The sequence below is a fragment of the Pterocles gutturalis genome, unplaced genomic scaffold (assembly GCF_000699245.1).
Source record: "Pterocles gutturalis isolate BGI_N339 unplaced genomic scaffold, ASM69924v1 scaffold18438, whole genome shotgun sequence".
Taxonomy (NCBI): domain Eukaryota; kingdom Metazoa; phylum Chordata; class Aves; order Pterocliformes; family Pteroclidae; genus Pterocles; species Pterocles gutturalis.
Window position 1 is genome coordinate 48,328 of NW_010123614.1, and position 20,136 is coordinate 68,463.

At 36.4% G+C, this 20,136-nt stretch overlaps 1 protein-coding gene across 1 annotated transcript in view; it reads left to right on the plus strand.

Moving 5' to 3' along the window:
* Positions 1-20,136, plus strand: part of FBXL13 (F-box and leucine-rich repeat protein 13) — a gene marked incomplete at its 5' end in the record, with an annotated part of 82,315 nt that overhangs the window by 42,139 nt on the left and 20,040 nt on the right. Inside the window, 5 exon segments of the mRNA XM_010077978.1 lie at positions 8,597-8,695; positions 9,325-9,442; positions 9,599-9,761; positions 12,626-12,745; positions 13,912-14,038. Of these exon segments, the coding sequence (XP_010076280.1) occupies positions 8,597-8,695; positions 9,325-9,442; positions 9,599-9,761; positions 12,626-12,745; positions 13,912-14,038 (627 nt within the window).

Below are 20,136 nucleotides of genomic sequence, written 5' to 3' on the forward strand. Positions count from 1 at the left end.
TAAATAGACTAATTCTGTGTTGTGATTAGTTAGGATTTTAAATCAGGAACTTTGAAAATGCAGTTTTTACTAAGATATCAAAAAAATAAAAGCCACTCTCCATGGGAAAAATATGAATTTACACTTCATTTCCTGAGAAGGAAATTAATTAAACTTCTGCTGCTCTTTTATATAGGTTCAATATATAAATTGAAGTAATATTTATAGCTGCAATCTAAAAATAGTTAATATTTTGGATTATTTTGGTCTCCTACTAAACTTATACAGAAAAATAAGGTTTTAGAATCTGCTACTATTTTAGAAACTTTCAAATATATACTGTATCTTGAAACATACTTCAAAAGCAATACGAAATGCCAAACTGTAAGACAATAAAAGTCTGACAACGTTTTAATAAAGGCTCCCACGTGTATTTCTTTATATTCAGAGAAGATTCTCCATATTACAAAATACGTGTGAAATGGTAGACAGTCTCAGGAATATAAAGGTTTAACTTTCCATCTAACAAAACCTTTTCAGAACCAAGGATGAAGGCAGATAGGGCAACAGTCTTGTTTTGACTGCTCTTTGCTGTGAGTGTCTCTTTCTTGTTCCTGAGAATCATGCTGAGACTATTGTGCAGTGACAGTGAGATTTGAAATGAGGGCTGAGGTTAGAGAAAAGTTAAGAACTACCTACCTCTGAGTTACTTTTTCAAAATGCCAGTAATTTTTTCCAAAAGCAATATTCCTGCTTGTTCAGAAGTGTAACCATGAGCTGTAAGGGTCTGCCTCTAGAAAGTGTGGTCTAATAGTAGTCAGAGAAGAGTAATCATCATCAAACTGAAAAAACCACAATCCTCCCCTTTCCAGAGGAAAGAGGGTTTGCTCAACAGTGTATTTGGGAGCTCTGAAAGGGATTCCACAGCTTCCTCCATTTTGGATTTCCCCACAATTCTGGAACAGTGCTTAATGATTATGACTGAGTACTTAAGTAAACAGTTAAAACCAAAAAGAACATGAATTGCATCACTGTTGCAGAAAGCATTTTAATAAGATTAATTGAAGCATTATCAGCAGGTTGAAGGAGGTGATTCTCCCCCTCTACTCTGCTCTCGTGAGACCCCACCTGGAGTACTGTGTTCAGTTGTGGGGCCACCAACATAAAAAAGACATGGACCTGTTGGAGAGAGCCCAGACGAGAGCCACGAAATTGGTCAGAGGGCTGGAGCACCTCCCCTCGGAGGACCGGGTTGTTCAGCCTGGAGAAGAGAAGGCTCCGAGGAGACTTAATAGCAGCCTTCCAGTACCTGAAGGGGGCTACAGGAGAGATGGGGAAGCACTCTTTATCAGGGAGTGTAGTGATAGGACAAGGGGTAATGGGTATAAGCTGAAAGAGGGTAAATTTAGACTAGACATTAGGAAGAAGTTTTTCACTATGAGGGTGGTGAGGCACTGGAACAGGTTGCCCAGAGAAGCTGTGGATGCCCCATCCCTGGAGGTGTTCAAGGCCAGGCTGGATGAGGCTTTGAGCAACCTAACCTGGTCTAGGGTGTCCCTGCCCATGGCAGGGGGGTTGGGACTCGATGATCTTTAAGGTCCTTTCCAACCCAAACCATTCCATGATTCTATGGTTCTATGATTCTATGATTCTATGATATAATTCTCTTTTTTTCCCCTCGTTGGATGAACTCAACAAAAGGGAACTTCTCTAAGGCTAATGTTTCAGAATTAGTTAGAAAAATTTAGTGAAGCTATAGTATAAACATTTAAATTAGTCTAAGAAGTGTTCTATAGAACAGAATATATATTCTATAGAACACATTTTTCCTGTTTTTTCATGTTACCTATTTTTCTTTCTTTTTAACATTACAGTTCTTTTCATATGAGTTCTTATATTAACGTTACTACTGTAGGATTTGAACGTCTGTTTAGAAAGGCCATCTGTAAAACGGGTGATTATACTAATGACTTTGTGAGTGGCAACTTGAGGACCAGGGCATTTAAATAGCTCATTAAAACATATTTAGGCAGAAAACTGGGAATTAAGCACACATTTTCTAGTCCATTGTCATAAAACAAGTCAGCGTGTTCTTTGACCATTATATTAATACATGGCAATAATACTGGATAAATTGTAGGCATGGGTTTTTTAATAAAATCTCAGTAATTAAGGTTGTGTTGTGATGACACAGGAAGTAAATCTTTTCATTAATGAGTTTCAAGATATTTTCATTAAAAAAGAATCTCTATTCTCTTGTTTCCTGCTCAACAGGTATCCTATTACACCATTGATGTTCTGAGAGAATTACCTAGAAAGCATAAGATTTCTTTGTCTTGCTTCTGAAGCTGAACAGTATAGGTGGAAAAGATGGAAGGGTATAAAGCAATTGCATGTCATTTACTGACATACTAGATTGAGACTATTCAACTCTAACCGTTTGGTGAGACATATTTTCAGTTAAATTAGAAACATGGAAATTTTCAAATTGACTTTTTGATGCCAACATCTGTGGCTGATTTTCAGACCGGAACTATTCTGGCCCAAAATGTGTTAGAGTGCTCTATCAATTTCTGTCATTTACAACATCTGGATAAGAGATCACAAGCCATTGAGAAAAATAAATTTGACCCTTTCATTTCTTGACATCCTGCAGTGTTTTTTGGAATGTCAGAGGAGCTACTGGCAGATGTGTAGACTTCACCATTTTTCACCATCTGAGTTCTCCTGCTCTGGGTTCATTGGGAGAATTCTCATTTTTGCAGCTACTGTCAAATTCTGGCTTCTTCAGACGTATCAAGCAGCAAAAAGAGGCCATCACCTGGGGAGAAAATCTGAGCCATGTTCTTTATTTATTAAAGTAGAGGACTCATCTTTTACATTTCCTGATACAAACTCATGTAACTGAAGAATACTTTATTATCGGTTACACATGCACTGTTCTATATTTATAGAAATATGCTAATTCAGGAGTATGTTAATAAAAGCTTTTTATGGACAGTGGAAAATTAAAAGAGAAATAACATCTGGAGGCAAATCATCAATGTATGTGCTAAACATCTGAAAGGATGTCACAATTTGTTTTATCATTCTTGACAAACACGGAATAAAATGAAAAAAGCCCCTTGTGTACCACAAGAGTAATTCCTCAATCCTGAACACTATTTTTCATGTTTCTGCACTCACAGTGCATTGACAATACTAGAATCATAGAATAGTGTTTCTTCAATATCCCTTCTGCACTGCAGACAGCGCTCTGCCTTGCAGGGTGGATTCCACAAATACAATTGGTTCAGGGGGAGAAAGAAGGAATTTTAAAGCAGTCCCATATGCAGAGCAAATAAGCCAAAACCTGAAAAAAAATCTGTATGTTCCTATTCTTTGGAATTAAGAAACTATAAAAAGATGAAATTAATTTTTACATTCATACAAACATTTAATCATTTCATTCCATTTATTTTCTAAATCTATGGGGACAAATCTTTAGCTGTGGTTTGCTCCATGTACCTTCATTTCAGATCACAGTGTATTAGCATACAGTTAAGAAAAAAAAACCCAAATCAGTCATTCACATATTAGACTGAAAACCCATAGCAGACAAATAATTATATTTTGTGTACAATCATTGCATCGACTTGTAATCCTGTACATGCAAGAAAAATGATACCTTTATAAAATGATCTTACTGAATCATGCAGAAAAAGTGTTTTGCAGAATTTTGTAGGATCTAAGACTCATAATAACCTTCAAAGCATCCTCCCTCACAATGAGTTTGAAGAAGGAGGTTTAAGTGGGATTTTACTGATTAAATCCAAATACTGAGAAAGAATGCAATATTAAATTCCATATGTATCCTAACATTGATTCTTGGGTCAATCTGTTCGCTGTTGAGGCAATCTATTAACTCACATTCCAAGTGAGTTGAGAAAGAAAATGTGCACAAGATTTCATTTTTCTACACCTTATCTTCAAGGGTGCCTCAAGTTTCATAAATAGGGACTTTAGAAAAGAAATTCAAGATTATTTTTCTAGGAATAGAGGAAAATAAGACAAATACATATGATGTTGCAGCAGCATCTAAATGTTGGCTAATTTAATTGAATCTTATCTGAACGCATGTTTCACACAGGAACTTTCTCAACCTGATGCCTGGGATCCATTATCCAGCTGTAAGTTAAAAAACAGTTCAAGTGAAAAAAAATCTGAAACGATCTGTGCAGGGGAATTATTAGCTGCTTCAGTGTAATTGTTTTTGGCTTGCATGGAGGAAAACACTAAATTGCGGCTATTTGTGGTATCAAATGGCTATGTTAAGCAAACAGTGTTTTTCCAGACAAAGAGAATTAAAGTCCTTTAGACTGAAGTTAACATTATGCAATCATTACTGAATTCCAGAAACAAATATGCTTCTTCTGTGCCTCAACATTGTTGAGTTTGATCTGATTACCTGCTACTGACTATCTATCCTTTTGAGAATGGGAATTTCAGTTAATTTTAGGTGTCTAACCTAAGGTAGGGCCTAGAAACTTGCCTTAATTTATGACATTTAGAGAGGAAGAGAGGCCTCCAGAGGTGATTCAGACTTTTTCAGGTCTGACCAGTCTTGGGATCTTTCTTGCTCTTTGCTCTACAGAGATTTCATAATTGTCTAACATAGACACATCACTTATATTCCTAATTGCAGTGGCGTAAACAAAGGGTTTAGCATTTGCAGTCTATGTTTTAAATCACAATCAATATTATTGACACTTTCTTGACTTAGCATTTTTCTTACTTATTTCCCGTTTTTTAAATCCTCTCAACTGTGATTCCTCTTCTACATTTATCAGAACAACCTGTAAGCTTCGCAAATGTTTATATTACTGCTCAGTTAAATGGTTAACATTTGCAAAGTCAGGAGCTTAAAACTGGGCTCCTGAGTCTGCATTTAGGTTTATTCAGTGATATTTTTAAAATCTTGTTGCGAGAGCAACAAGTAATGTAATGTAACTAAGATCCATCATTTAATTGTATTTGCATCTGAATTTTAGATATGTAGACATGAGGGATATTGTATTTCTATTCTCTGTATCTAACTGTGATCACCAACTTAGGTAGGCACTCTTAACATACATATTCATTTTCAAAAAAATCAACAACGCAAGAACAATTGGCAACAGGCCCCATTAAGCCCCATACTTACCTTTGATCAGCAGTCATAGGAGGAAGTTTTAGTTGGTTACAATTGATGCATGCATTTGAACTGAGTCTTAAAAAATCTCTTTGGTTTGAACAATAAGCATAGCTGAATGTTCTGCTCTATAGAATTATAGAATGGTTAGGGCTGGAAAGGACCTTAAAGATCATAGAGTTCCAACCCCCCTGCTATGGGCAGGGACACCCTCCACTAGACCAGGTTGCTCAAAGCCTCATCTAAAAAGCTTTCTAAAAGCTATCTCAGCTTTTGAGTGACCGTTCCTTGGGAGTGGAGTTATTCCTTCTCATAGCAAATCTGTTCAGCAGTTACAAGGGGAAATGCCACTGTCATAATAGCTAAGGCATACTCAACCTGATTAACAAACTGTGGCTGATTTTTAGAAGAGTGAAAACCTCAATCTTATTTTGAAAAGGCATCATGTTCAGATTATAATGGACGGTGTTATTGCTATGTGTTACAACAAACTGTATGTTGCAACACACCCTCTCTTCTCTTGGGAGTGGTTTGCTCTTTGCAGTATATGGACCAAGAACAAGACTCAGTTACCAGAAATTCACCTCTCATACTGAAATTTCTAGGGAGTGGTTTGTTTCACTTTAACATATTGAAGTACTTGGTGCATGTTGTAGAAATGTGCTGTCTTCTGTTCCACTGCTTGAGAGCCAACAGTGAGGCCTCTTGCAGGGTTAGGTAAACTCTTACTTGAATGAACTGGTCATGCCATGTTAAAGCAATTAGTGCTTCTTGACCAGCAGAGAAGGGAGATTTCCCAGTACCTCCCTCAGGCAGCTGCTTGTGTGATGTTCACAAATTTAAGCTAATCCCTTTCATACAGACCAGAGACTTTGGGCTGAGGAAATGAGATAGGATTACATTGTCCTATATTACATATACTAATAGTGAGTACAAAACTGCAGAATTTGGACAACAGAATTTCATATTCTGTCCTGAGAACTAGCACCCATCTTTCCATGCTGACCTCTGGCAATGACTACCAGTTGAAAAGAGGATTGCCTTTGCCATAGTAGCCCTACACTAGTAGGGCTGGTTGTTTTGCGTTTGGGGTGGGCAAATCCAACCTACCTATGCTGATGGGTGAGATCTGCAGTACTATCTGCAGATCCTCACTGATGTGTTACCCACGTCAACCACATTCCTAAAGTCATGGTGCCCTTTTGTCCAGCAGACATGTCTCAGTTGGAAGGGGTGTAAGAGCCTGGAGTGCACCAACAGGCTCTACATGCTCTGACCAGCTTGTGGTTACAAGATGGTTATCTTTCCATGCAATCCTTTTCTGCAGCCTTCCCTCCTGCCTCCCAAGATTCTTTTTCCTTCTTCAGCTCTTTCTTACAATAGATCTGTTTTCAGAGGAGCCTGATCCAGGGTTAAACAGCTGCACCTTGTCAGACCTGATCTTGAACAGGGACAGCTGACAGAGGGTAGTTGATGGGATTTATATCACCATGCATTACCTGTAAAATATTTCCTATAGTTAATTTTGATGGTAAGGTTTTCACTCTGTCATTTTACAGGCAGTTACAGACCCCGTGTAGGAAAAACATTCACGCTACACTTGTCCTGAGCTTAAAACACATCAGACTATTTGCGTCCACAGTGCCAGTGTGTATCATGAGCCACACCATATTCTGTCTGTCTGGACACGAGACCTGCACAAACTCTTTTAAGCCTTAGAACACATTTGACAGACATGTAGCCAGTTCCCCTCTAGTGCTGACACCCCCCCTGCACAAGGGAAACAGTGCAAAGAGTGCCATAATCCCTTACGAAGGAGAGACATTTAACATCAAAATAATTAAAGAAATTTATAAAGAATCTATTTAAAAGGCCACTCCAGCCTGGAAATAAAGAGCAAGCCAATCTGGCTGTAAGATAAAAGATGGGGCACTGTGCCAGAAAAGAAAACACAGTCTGCCTTGATTATAACTTAAAGTCGGGTGCTCAGTTCATGAAAAAAAAAACCTCACATGCAAAAAGAACCCAAATGTTAAGTTTGCAAAAAGAAGAGCCAGAAATCCACCCAATGTGTTAAACTCCTCAGTGCTGATGTGGAAGGAAAGCAGGCTTGACCTTTGTTTCCACTGGTAAGTAGTTGTGGGGAGCAGTCAAATGTGCTACAAAGGCTGGAGGCTGCAAGTGCAAGAACTGGAAGCATCTTCTGGTGCACTGCTACCATACTGACGTGTGATGGGTGATTAGCTGCTGCTTAGCTTCTGACTTGCTTTTCTGTGACTATTTCCCATCTGCTAATGGTGTGCACTGTCAGACAGCATATATACCCTAAGCACAGCCTGTGTTTTACACTGTCCCTCCCCTTAAGCAATGTAACTATGCAAATCAGGCTTCTGCAGCAGCTGGAGAGGTGGGGGACAGCAAGAATCCCTCCCAGCATACTTTATCTTTGAGGTTTCCTCCTTTGGATTCTTGTTTCCACAGGCCTTATCTGGTACCCAGGAGAACGTGCCAGACTGCTTTTTTTGGTGGATGTTTTGCAAATTAATTCCTGGTGCAGAGCAGGGCTGTAGTCTGGGCTGCACAAGATTATTATGTTATACAGCTTCAAAACCCTGGGACACAGTGAGATCTCCGCATGCGAATATCGGTGGGACCATTTCACAGGGAGGACTGGCTCACATCCATGTTGTCTGTAGAACATGGGGCTAAAAGGAAACTGTCCTGTACTTTACACAGGATTTATACGTCAGAGGAACTACTCTGTATGCCCAAGAGTGAACTGACATCTACTGGATTTGGGCAGTTGAAGAATTGACTCCCTAGAGTCACTCCCTGGGGTGATAAAGGGAATAAACTGAATTGACAGATCTATCTGTCCGCTCATACTTTCAGTGAATATTGCTCTGTTAGAGTATGGAAAGTTGGTGATGCTGTCCCATATGGAGGATTCTGTACATGAGCTCCATGTTGTCATTGCATAGGATCTTTCTTTGTATCCCCTCTGAATTTAAAACATATTTTACTATGGATCTGGAAAAAACCAGTTAAGGTATTTTACCACATTCAAACCTTGCTTCAAATGAGATGTAAGCATCTGCCATGTGTGAATACCTCATAAAGTTGGGAAAACAAAGGTAGAAGGATGTGACAATGACATTCATTGCTGCTCCCATAAAGGACATTGACTGTAGGAATTAGTGTGCCTTACTCTTGCTTGTTTAGTAGATGTATTTTTGGAAAAGATCCTGGATTTGGATTATGTTGTTAAAATTCCAGCATAATGTGTACACCTCATGGGTCTGTTTTTCTTTTAATGGGATTAATGCATTTCTCGTTTTAGTGAGCATCTAGGTACCTGTGATTTTAAAATACTGAAAATAGCTCAAGCCTTTCCTGTATTGTTTTTATTAGGCTTGCTAAGGCATAAATATTTTATTTCTTACTTAGATTTCAGTTGATGGCTTCAGAAATATTGCCAATGGCTGCAGCAGGATTCAAGATTTACTTATCAACAAAATGCCAACTCTTACAGACAGATGTATTCAGGTAAGAGGTTGAAAAGAAATCTGCACTTTGAGAAATTTTCTGATGTTGAAACTGGGTTATCCTCTCGAATTACTTTAAAGAAAGTTATGCAGATACAATTTAAGAGGAAAATTTCTCCCCCAAAATGTTTTTTAAAAATGTCATCCAATTATGTTTATAAATCTTCCTCACTTGCAGTCACTTTCACTAAATTTTAATTGTCTTCTTTTGCTACATGGGCATGGCTGAATTATGGTCTTCCAGTTTATAAATGGAAATATTTCAGTTTTTTCAGTGTTGAAGCAAATATAATACATGGGAGCAGCATTCTGCTACTGATTTTGCCCATCAAAAAAGAATTTTCAGGCTTCTGCAAAAGCGATTGTTAACTACATCACTGTCTCGGGTGTCTGACATACTTCATGTCTCCAGTTACTTACTTCTTTTCCTTGTGTTCCCAAACATAATAATATATGGAAAATTTCAGTAGTTTATATACTGCTCACTGTCTAGAAGTTACTCTTACAATGGATTATAACTATTTGTTTGAAATTGTAACATTCGGTATTATATGCAGAATATTTGCTAATCTTTTGTTACGTGACAACATAGGTATATGAATATTTTATTTCATCTTCTTCCCTTTGAAGGCTCTGGTTGAAAAATGCCGGGAGATAATGTCTGTTGTCTTTCTTGACTCTCCACATCTTTCTGATACAACTTTTAAAGCCCTTGCTGAATGTAAACTTGTCAAGGTCAGCATTGAAGGTTAGTATAATAATTGAGAAAATTATTAGGATGATGTATTTTTAAAATTCATCCAGATAACTTGAAATAAATCTTTCATCTGATTTCAGTTGGTATTTGGATCGGGCCCTTAGTGTATGTCAGATGTGTAACTTACATCTTTATATATTTCAACAGGGAATAACCAAATTACTGATTTAAGTTTCAAGTTGATGAGTAAATTCTGCCCATACATCAGGCACATTCATATGGCTGATTGCCAGAAGATTACAGATGCTAGTCTTCAGATGATTTCACCATTGAAGCACATTCTTGTACTGAATGTAGCAGACTGCATAAGGTACTATATCACATCCAGATTCCTGTAAAACATTGCAAAGGAATTTCAGTAAAGTTACTTATACTCATAAGTCCTGTTAACACATCTTTCAGTTTTAAAAGTAAATTCCTGGAATGTTAATACATGTATCTTAATGTTTTAAGAAATATTTTATAGAAATAGTTTTTGTTCCTGTATTGTTTTCAAAAATCCATTTGTTATTACTGTTCAAGCAAAAAAAACCCAACAAAAGTCTAGTTGTGATATTACTTAATATCCATGACATATTTTAGTGCTGGAATGTAGCTGTGAAGAAGATGAAAATTATAACCAAAGACAATTCCAGTACCACAACTCAATTAAAATTTGTATATTGAATAATTTTGTGAATATTAAAATAATACTTTATAACTGTCTAGTACTAAGATATAAACAAAACTTGACAATTTATTAGAATTACTGAGACAACATTGCACCCAATTTATGTTGTAGAGGAAGAATATATTTTATTTGAAGACTGTTTTCCAGTTCAGGTCTGTCATATATCAATAGAAACAAAACCAAATGAAAGGGTTTCCAAAGCTGCAATCTTGTTCCCTGTTTTGTGGCATGGTGATGGAGTCAAGGGTGGGAGGGGACAGGAAGGCAAAACCTCCAAACAGTTCAAAATCAACAAACTATAAAATAATACAAATAAGCTAGAATCGCTTAAATATCTTAAAATTTCTAATGCCATGTGAAGTTTTAGGGATTCTGTTTTAATGTGTAACTAAAGTACTTCTTGTGCCTGCTGATGCTCTATAAAAATCTGGTAACATTGCATGTAGATGCGCTGACATCATGTTGGTAGTTCAGCTGGGCAGATGGGACAGCTGCATGCATTTTCTGATTTAATATTTAGAAGGCTGGATTTTCCAGTCTGTTAGACAAATCTTGGGCTGTGAATGTGTTTGCACATGTGTCTACTGTCTCTACTGCTAAAGAATTGCTGAATTACCTTAACAAAACTTTTAAAGCAGTTTTAAAGCTATTGTAAAACTCTGTACTCATTTTATTGCTTTTGCAGACACTTGTAAAAGTTTCAGCATTAACAAAGCTATAGATTGTAACACATCTAAAGTTGCTAAAGAGTTTCTCTCAAGAGATATGAAACTGCAAAAGGGGAATTGGTAGTATTTATGTTTCTCATGTCTGGACAGTGTATTGCTACAGAAGTTCACATTATGACTTAGAAACATTTAGGGATTTCTCATCAATCAAGGGAAGTGCCATACTGGTGGTAGAATCTTAGGAACAGATTTTGAAATGCTTAACCATCTTAGTGCTCTTAATCAGTTTCATTTTTTTTCATTGCCATTTTATCTTATTCTAGGAGTCTAAGTTTTTCTAACTTAGTCATATGGAATTTTTTTTGAGAAATAAAAGGGGCAGAAAGAGCAAATCTAACAATTCAGAATTTTTAAATTACAGGAAATACCTGACTACATGTGAAAAATGAAGAAAGAATATTAACTGATCATGATTATTAAAATTAAGAAACAATAGAGACATGAGTAAAAAGATGTCTAAAAATGGACACAGGCAATGTGGTGGCTCACACCCTTGACAGATTTTTCTGGTTTAAGTCTGTTATCTTCATGTATGATAAAGCAGTGTGTGGACTGTGATTTTATACAGTTATTCAGCTGACTAGCGAGATTTAGCATGTGTATTCATGTCACAGTTATTTCAGAAGTTGTCATGTCACTATTTCAGTATTTCAGCCCTCAAACCCAGTATGGTTACAAAATATCTTTTTTTTTTTTTTTTTTTTTCCCAATTCAGTTGACTGTATTGCCAAGCTCTGCATTCCTTACAGGCTTTATGCAAGTTAATTATTCTGAAGGTATATTTCTTAAATTTATCTATCTTGAGGGAAAAACAATTGCACTGTGAAATCACACCAAAACTGCCACAGTGGTTGAATTATTGCAGAGTGATTACTGTAACACTTTATGAATTATAGCTTCATCTGTAGGTTGTGGTCACGCAATGAGGCTCTGTTCAGGTTATCATTTTATTAGTAGTGCTACTCTTACCCATATGTTTATAGGGCTTTGGGATTTGCAGTGATTTCTGCAACAAACTGTACGAGCCAAAATATGATTCAGAATTCTGGGATTCATTTTTTATTCATCAGGGAACATGGAAGAAATACTGGGAATGCATTGAAAAGCTAAGTGTACATGTATTGTTAAACATACCAGAGATATGAACTGTATAGAAACACTTACCCAAGCTGTAGTCAGCTCTCCAACCCTCTCAAGTCGGCTGAAAGATTTTCTATCTAGTTAATTTATATAACCTTTCTGTATAACTTAGCAGTTTGTGTGTGAGATATGCAATTGATTAAGAGAAACACTCTGAGGAAGAACTGCATGTGTACAGAACAGCTCCTACATACATACACTACCTATAACTTTTGCTTCTGTGCTAGAAGATAATTTTTCCTTTAAATAAATTCAGTTCATTAAATTATCAAAGGTATTAATACAAATATTACTCTGAAATGCTTAAACAGGTTCTGATACTTTCTAGATGGGTTTTCCAAGCTCTGGCTTTTGGAGTGCTGTCATATCTGAGTGTTGGAACTGATGGAAGTTCTCATAATCTCTAACAGACTTTTTTGAGAAAGTTCTGGTTTTCAGCAGTTCCAAGGAGCAGCATCTTTCAAATTGAGATATTAATTATTCTGATTCCTTTTTGGGTTTAAAAGGCTATTCAAAAAAATCCCATTATTGATTTCTGGTTATCTACAATGTAGACTGCTGAATGCAAATTGTGTATTCATTTGTATGAATTAGGAAAAATACATATTATAAATATTGCCTACGTTTCTCTTTTAGAATCAGTGATGGAGGTGTAAGGCCATTTGTACAAGGTTCTTCAGGAGCTAAGCTAAGAGAGCTGAATTTGACTAATTGTATTCGTGTCACTGATGCTTCAGTCACAGAAATAGCACAAAGGTACCATAGCCTAGTCCAATATTTTTCTAGTGTGGTTAGACTTTCAGTTTATTTCTATTTTTAAAGTTCTTAATATATTAATAAATGGGTAAAATTATACAGCCAATTGTATAGAGAAAACTGTACTAGAAAAAGAACTAGTCCCTTTTGGCATTGCGAATCTCTTAAAAAATGATCCATTATATAAGGAGGAATTAATCAATACAAATATGGAAACCTGAGAAGTCTTACTTTTGTGGGAAGAAAAAAAGTGCTTAAATGATGGTTGTCAGTGACAAAACTGCATTAAAAAATCAGTATGTATAAGTCACATTCTTGTAAACTCAATAAATACACATCTACGCAAACAAAAGTACTCTATTGCTAAACCTCTTCAATTCCAGTTCCTCAGAAGAATGTTGGTACTGTCAATAAAACAATAATTTTTAAATCTCCAGGGAAGATTGGAGTGAGTCTTTCCACTCCTTACTAGATCTCTTAGCAGGCGCCTGTTTATGCTTTCATAACAGTAGTTGTGAATAATTGTAGCACACTTGCTGGTAAGCTAGGGAATGCCTTCTCTGTTTTACTGGTGGAGTGTTACCCCCAAGGCTCCAAGCGTAGATGCACTGCTTGAGGAGGCACATTTCTTAGGTCTTCTGGTTTGGTTATGGGAAGATAACAGTTCATGGTGCTTACTTTTGCAGTAAAATTCAGTTATTTGTGTACGGTCAGTGAGTGCTGATTTGCAGAACTTGTCAATGTCTTCATTTGCTGTGTACCATTATTTGCATAGCTGTAGCTAGGTATGGGTACAGCCATGGGGTCCCAAATTCTGTCGCTGCAGTGAGCTTTGAAGTTCCTGTGCAAGATATGAGAGATTTGTAGACGGGGAAAAGTCAAGCATCAAACTAATAAAAAAAATATTTTTATGTAATAGAGCTTGATTTCCTTATTTTTACTGAATTTGATTGCTGTTCATGGTTTGAAATATTTGTGATGTTTATGAATGATGAGTGGAAACCTTGCAAGTGCCTATGTAAGCTAGGTATCAATAGTCTAGAGTGCTTGTTTTCATAGGCCTCCTGAAAAAAACTTAGCAAGGGTTATTGCAAAAATGTACTTGCTATACTACATTTCTGTAACAAAAGTGGAAAGCTGACGTCTGTTTTTTTTATTTAATTTAGATGTCACAAATTGACCTATCTAAATCTGCGTTACTGTGAAAATGCGACTGATGCTGGAATTGAAGCCTTGGGAAATATGTCGTCATTGAGATCCATTGATATCTCTGGAACCAGCATCTCAGATATGGTATATATATGATTAAATAATGAAGAATGTGTTTACTGTTTTTCTAGGCTTTCCAAAAAAAGCAATAAAAATTCATTCATTTAAAAACCTGCATGGATATGAATCAGTGGAGTTGCAGTGTTACTAAAACCTATTTTAGAAACGTGTGTAGCACAGTATAAGCCCATGCATAGGCAGTAACCAATAAAAGGTGATTCTTAAGTTGGACATTTCTTACATTTGAAAGAGAGAAACAGAAACTGTCAGAAAGAGGATGTTTGGCTGCTGTGAAACTGATCTGAAAAGAATGTTTATTAAGCAGAATTTTTTTGCTTCAGGATGATGAAACCTGAGGAAAACTGAAAAATTGGTATTTTTAACTTTTAAATTTGCAAAAATAGTGTTTTCCGTGAACTAGATTTTATGGTGAAAAAATCTGAATGTTAGGTCTAGCAGAGGAACTTCTTTGCACTGTGGTCTAGAAAATAATTGCTAGTGAAAGAATTACTAACAAGTTATCTTCAATGTGTCAAGTTGCTAAGACTCTGGAAAGCAAAATAGTGAGTGTGGGAGCCAGGTTAAACATCTCAGGAATACATATTAGATGTTCTTGGCAGGTCCTGCCTTGTGCGCAGGGTTCAGAGCCAGCTCTGCTCTTTCTTTCACTTTTGGGGCAAACTCTTCACTGAATGCTGAAATCCAGGAGAAACATAGTGAAGAAAACTTGCCATAGACTACTCACTCAGTTGCTGTTCAAACGGAACTCTGACCAAGAACCTTGCTATTTGGCTCTAACAGAGTTTGTGCAAAAGTAATTAAAATGTGAAAAGTAATTGAAATGTGAAAAAGTAATTAAAATGCCTGTATCTTTTATGGAGGCCTGAAAATAAAAAACAAAATCAAGTTAAATAAAGAGGGTTGGGAAATCCAAGAAGACTTAATTTAATGTGATCATTTAAAATATCATAAAATTATATCTGAATGAAAGTTATAATGCCTTGAATTACAGTCCCACAATGTTTCAACATAATGTGTTGAACAATGTTTTCTTTCTCCTTGCCTGCCACAGCTACTCTTTTAAAATGCTGTGTTGCTTCTTACTCCAGTTTTCACATAGCACAACCCGTGACCTTGGCAATAAGCCAAGCTCTTTTGCTTATGCTGCATTGCTAAAGCTTTCAGTTGCCTCTCTCCCCCAAGACAGATAAATTAACCCGGAAACTGACCATTTATCATTTTTGTAATTTCTGATCTGATAGCTACTGCTAGCTACAAAACTGTTCCAGTTTTGCTCTTCGATGTGTTTAAATATATAACATTCATGCTTGTATTATAAATACATTTTCTAATCTTAAAACATTATTTGATAAAAGGAAATCTAGCAGTCTGCTTTGTAATAAGCTTCTGTTTGTATGGTTTGACTTCGTATTATGCATTTTATTAGCATATAGAATTGTGTGATCTCTTTCAATTTAGACTTTGTAAGTATTGCTTTAAGAATGTAGCAGAGAGCAGAACGTTTTATGTGCAGTATTCAACACCATTACGCTGTGCTGATAAATAAAAATAGTAAGGCTCGTGTGCTTTCCTTTAGTCTGTGAAGCTTTTGCTGTCCTGCTATTTAGTGTGAAAAACGTAGAATGTGCAGCACAGATTTGCACTACACAAGAGAATTCTCCTTTCTGATTTTTCAAATGACAGCAGAATCGTTCTGCCCATTAAAGCAGAGGAGAATTTACTGCAATAAGGGTCACATGTACTTAGGGGCAGGACAGGGGAGAAAAGATACAGTAGAGTCAGATTTTCCTACAGATTTGTGTCTCAGGTATGACTGAGTCAAAACAGAAGATTTTTTTTCTACTGTTGGAGCCTTCTTTTTCTCTAGTTACTCTGATGCCCAAGAAATGAATGTTTCTGTTGTCTTTCATTCAGGGAACTTGTTGCATTTGGAAGAAATACACTGACTCTTAGAATTGTCCCTGACAAGAGATCTTGTTAATAAAAAAAAAAAAATACAGTACCCTGTAGACTCATAGTAATTAAAAAATGTAGTGCTAGTAAGAAATACATTATAAACTCTCTCATGTTTGGAGAAGTTTCTTATCCTTGTCCTGAGTCTACTCATCAACAGAAAGACTGGAAATAGAGTAAGAATAGTGGTTGTACCTACTAAGATTTTGGTATTGTGTAGAAAGTTATGCATTTTACATAGAGAGAAAATATTTAGGCAAACTTCCAAACACAAGCTAGAAGAAGGCAAGTAATTCCTTGCATCTTTAAGTTGCATGTGTGCTTAAGTGTCTTGCTAAATAAGTCAAAGACTGTTCATTAAGAAAACCAAATATCACCCAATGAAGAGGATGTCAGCTTTATGCATACGAGAAATTACTGACATAAAGAAGAAATTACTGTACTTTTCTCATTAGGGCTTTGAATATATTGCTTATACTCTCATAAAATATATAGCAATAAATTTAAAAACCCACAATTACATTTAAAATATTAATTTATTCACTCACTTGTTTTAGCATTCATCCTCTTCCATTTCAGAAATATTTCCTTCTTTATTCAAAATTGATATTTTAAAAATAACACTCATTTTTAAGTCTCAATAACTTTGTTTAATAGAAGGAAGGACTTTTGTCCTGTTTTTCTCATTCCCAAAGTACTAGAAATAGGTTTCTTAGAGTTATAAACAGCTTAAAAGAGACTTTGAAATGAAAAGATTTGCAACTTAGTGAGAGCATTTCTTTTTTTTAAAAAACCCCACAATGACAGAGCAAAGATGTTGAGTTCTTTGGAAAAACTACTTTTCAATTCTTTGAGAAAACTCTGGTTTTTTTCTAGCTAGCTCCCCATTCCTCATTGTTTCCCCTCATGTTTTGCTCTTCTAAACTCCCTGGAATAGGGACCATAGTGTTTTAAATTCTGAGTATGGTGAACATGTTTGTGAATGCATAGATTATATCACAAGTCATTTTAGATATCATTGTAAAGGTATTTACAATATATGCAAGCTGTTTAAGCTTCTGTTACGGAGCTGGAAAAGCATTAGCGTCGAGGTCCAAAACCCATTTGTCTTTCTTGTAAAAGCAGACTCAGTGGAACTGCTTCCATGAGTTAGAGGAGCAGTTTTAGTTACAAGCTTTATTCTCACACTCTCCATATTTTTGTTAAAATGTCTTGAACTTTTTCTGATGTCTATATGCTAAAGCTTTGGCAGCTTTGTCTGAGAGTCTGAAAGCGTGCAGCTGCCTAGCTTTCCTCATTCTGACACAAGTTGCTGATGCATCTGGCCTGGACCACCCATCTTCTTGGGACATGAGAAGAAAATTAAGTATCGAAGTGTCAGGACGTTTGAATAAATTGTCCTAAGTCAAGCAGGATTTAGACGGAAAAAGCATAGCGAAGAATAATAAAAGGAGTTGTTAAGGAAACTTAGTTGATTCATGAGTTATATGGAGCATCCAGCAACAACAACAGTAGATGTCCTGACATAGACTCAGGGAAGCTCAGTATCAGAGGTGAATTATATGCAGTGTAATAATGAGAGAGAAAAAACAGCCTAAAGCATAAAAAGCAGGTAGAATACATTAAAAATGAGAAGAGCCCTCATACACTTCTGAAATCAAAGATGAAAAAGAAATACGAAGTATACAGAGAAATATTCTTTGCTTCTGCAGTTTCTTCTGCAATGACTGTCAGTCACAAAATTCTCTCTGGTAACAATCTAAGGCCCCATTCTCTCCTCTGGCTGAAATGCCTCCTCAGGAATTATCTGTGGCATCAAGTCAGCTAATCAGTCACAGATTTTTTGTGTGCTATGTGTAGTTACTCTTTAAAGTTGAGGATAATTTGTAATCATTGGGAATTCTGGAGTAGCGGTTGTATGGATGTGTAAGCAGTTGGCTCCCCTTTCTTATGTATTTGTACTTAATGATCTTCAGATCCTGGCTGGTCCTGGAGGCCAGGCTGCAACATAAATATTTACTAATATTTTAATAGTAAGTTTCTAAATAGGGCAAAAATACCCCAAAACCCAAAAGTGGTATTTTGACTTTCCACAGTTATCTAGAGTAATTTCTTTGCACTCTTAGTGGGATTCTGAATCTGTGGTGACTTGAATCCATAGCCCGGCTCCACATTTTGGTCTGTTAAAATTAGGCCAGTAGGGCTGAGGAAGAGCCTTGTAAAGGTTAAGAAAAAAAATATTATCAAGTCTAATAGATATAACCAGGAACAGTTTGCAAACAAATTAGTTGCATTTGATTTCCAAAGGAAAGGATGTGACAAGTCACATGCATTCCCAAGGCAGGGAAAAGGAAATGTTAAAATATATTAGAGTGGGCTCCAAATTCAGATGTTAGTTTGCTTGGGGGAATAGAGAACGAGAGAATTTGACCTGGAGACTTAGAAACTTAATTCTGCAGAGAAATAGGAAGTACTAACACAGGGAGTCATTACAGTTGAAGCCAGATGTGCTAACACCTTGCGTCCCAATGTAAATCAGTAGGAATTAAAGGTACTTAGCAATGTTGAAAATTGGGCTTGATACTTTTACAGGACATTTTGGTACAATGGAAACCCTGTTGTGTGGATTTAGTGTCAAGAAATGTTGGCAACCATATTTCATAAGTTATGATCTGTTCTAACCGTAAATGATGTTCGGTACAGAAATCAAATTTTATGGCATGCATTATACACAGAGTCATACAGGGGGATTTCTGCACTGCGCTAGAAAAATGTCTCTACAGTTCCTGTAGACAGGTCTGGCCCACTTTTATATCAGCTCAGGTACTGGAAATAGTATAGCTATTTAAGAACTTACCCATTTTCCAGAAGGTTTTTGCTATCTGAAACTGAACGTTGTTCTGCCACATACATATTGTGATTGGCAAAATGATACTGCGTGACAGGAGTTGGAGTCTTCCCTTCTAGCGTTTGATCCATGAAACTGGTGCCTGACTGTGGCTAACTTGTGCAGAAATCTGACCATTTTAAAGGATAAACTGAGTCATTTAATATTAAATGGCTCAGAAATGGAAGATGGGAGGTGCCTCTTAAGAGCTGTCTTCAAGATTGGAATCTTTGAGGTCAATCTGTTTGGTTTGGGGTATGAACAGGAAGTAACATCTGTATATCTCTGGAACATAAAGACAGAGTACAGATGTGACCTTTAAGGTTACAAAGAGATATGTGAACAGAAATCTCAGAAGTAAGTTGAAAATAGCATAGCACATGGTTATTATTAGCTAGAGACAGTACGTTCATTGCAGTCTGCAGTTGAAAGGAAGAGACTTGTAGCTTGTGAATACAAATAATAAAGAGTTGTTCTTTGCTATGCCATAGCCTCAGATGACTCTTGTCTCTAGCAAGAGAAGACCATCACCGGCTGGTACAGCAGACACTCATTTTCTCATCTACAAAAACCTTGGTGAAATAATAATAAATGATGTTCTGCAAATGTTTGTTGGCCTCACATAATAAAGTAAATGAAACAGACTAGAAATGTAAAAATTGCTTGAAAAAAACAGCTGTTGGAGAAGAATAAGAAGTTTCTTTTAAAGTTGTTTTCTAAATGGAAATGGTAATATGCATGCTATACAGGAGATGTAGGACAGTATTTTCCCTTTTTCCATGGGAACAGAAGATTGATCCAAGATTCATGGGGTTATTTCTTTATGATAAAGGAGAAATATGTTTTTGTAAACACATAGAGTGGGTGATCCTAGTCTGTATGCTGCACAGTATCTGTTTTGCTGACATTTATTTCCAGGAGTTCCAATGACAATGTGATAGCTCTGACCATATCTTCCAAAAATGTCTGGAGGCTTAGTATATAAGTCTCTAGAAATAGGTCATTATCCTGCATGGGGATCCATGATGTTATTTATCAGGGAATATTACTGAATAAATCAGGAAGTTTAATAAAACTAGTGATAACTGGCTCCTTTGTATATATGCTGGATACAAAAATTATATTTAAAATTTCATATGGATTAGACTTCCTGGTAGAGCTTGTTTGAAGAGGTTTATTTTTGGAAATGTAAAAGTTTCATAGTTTTTCTATGTAATAGACAGTTCCTAATGGCATTCCCTGTCTTCCATGTCTTCACTCT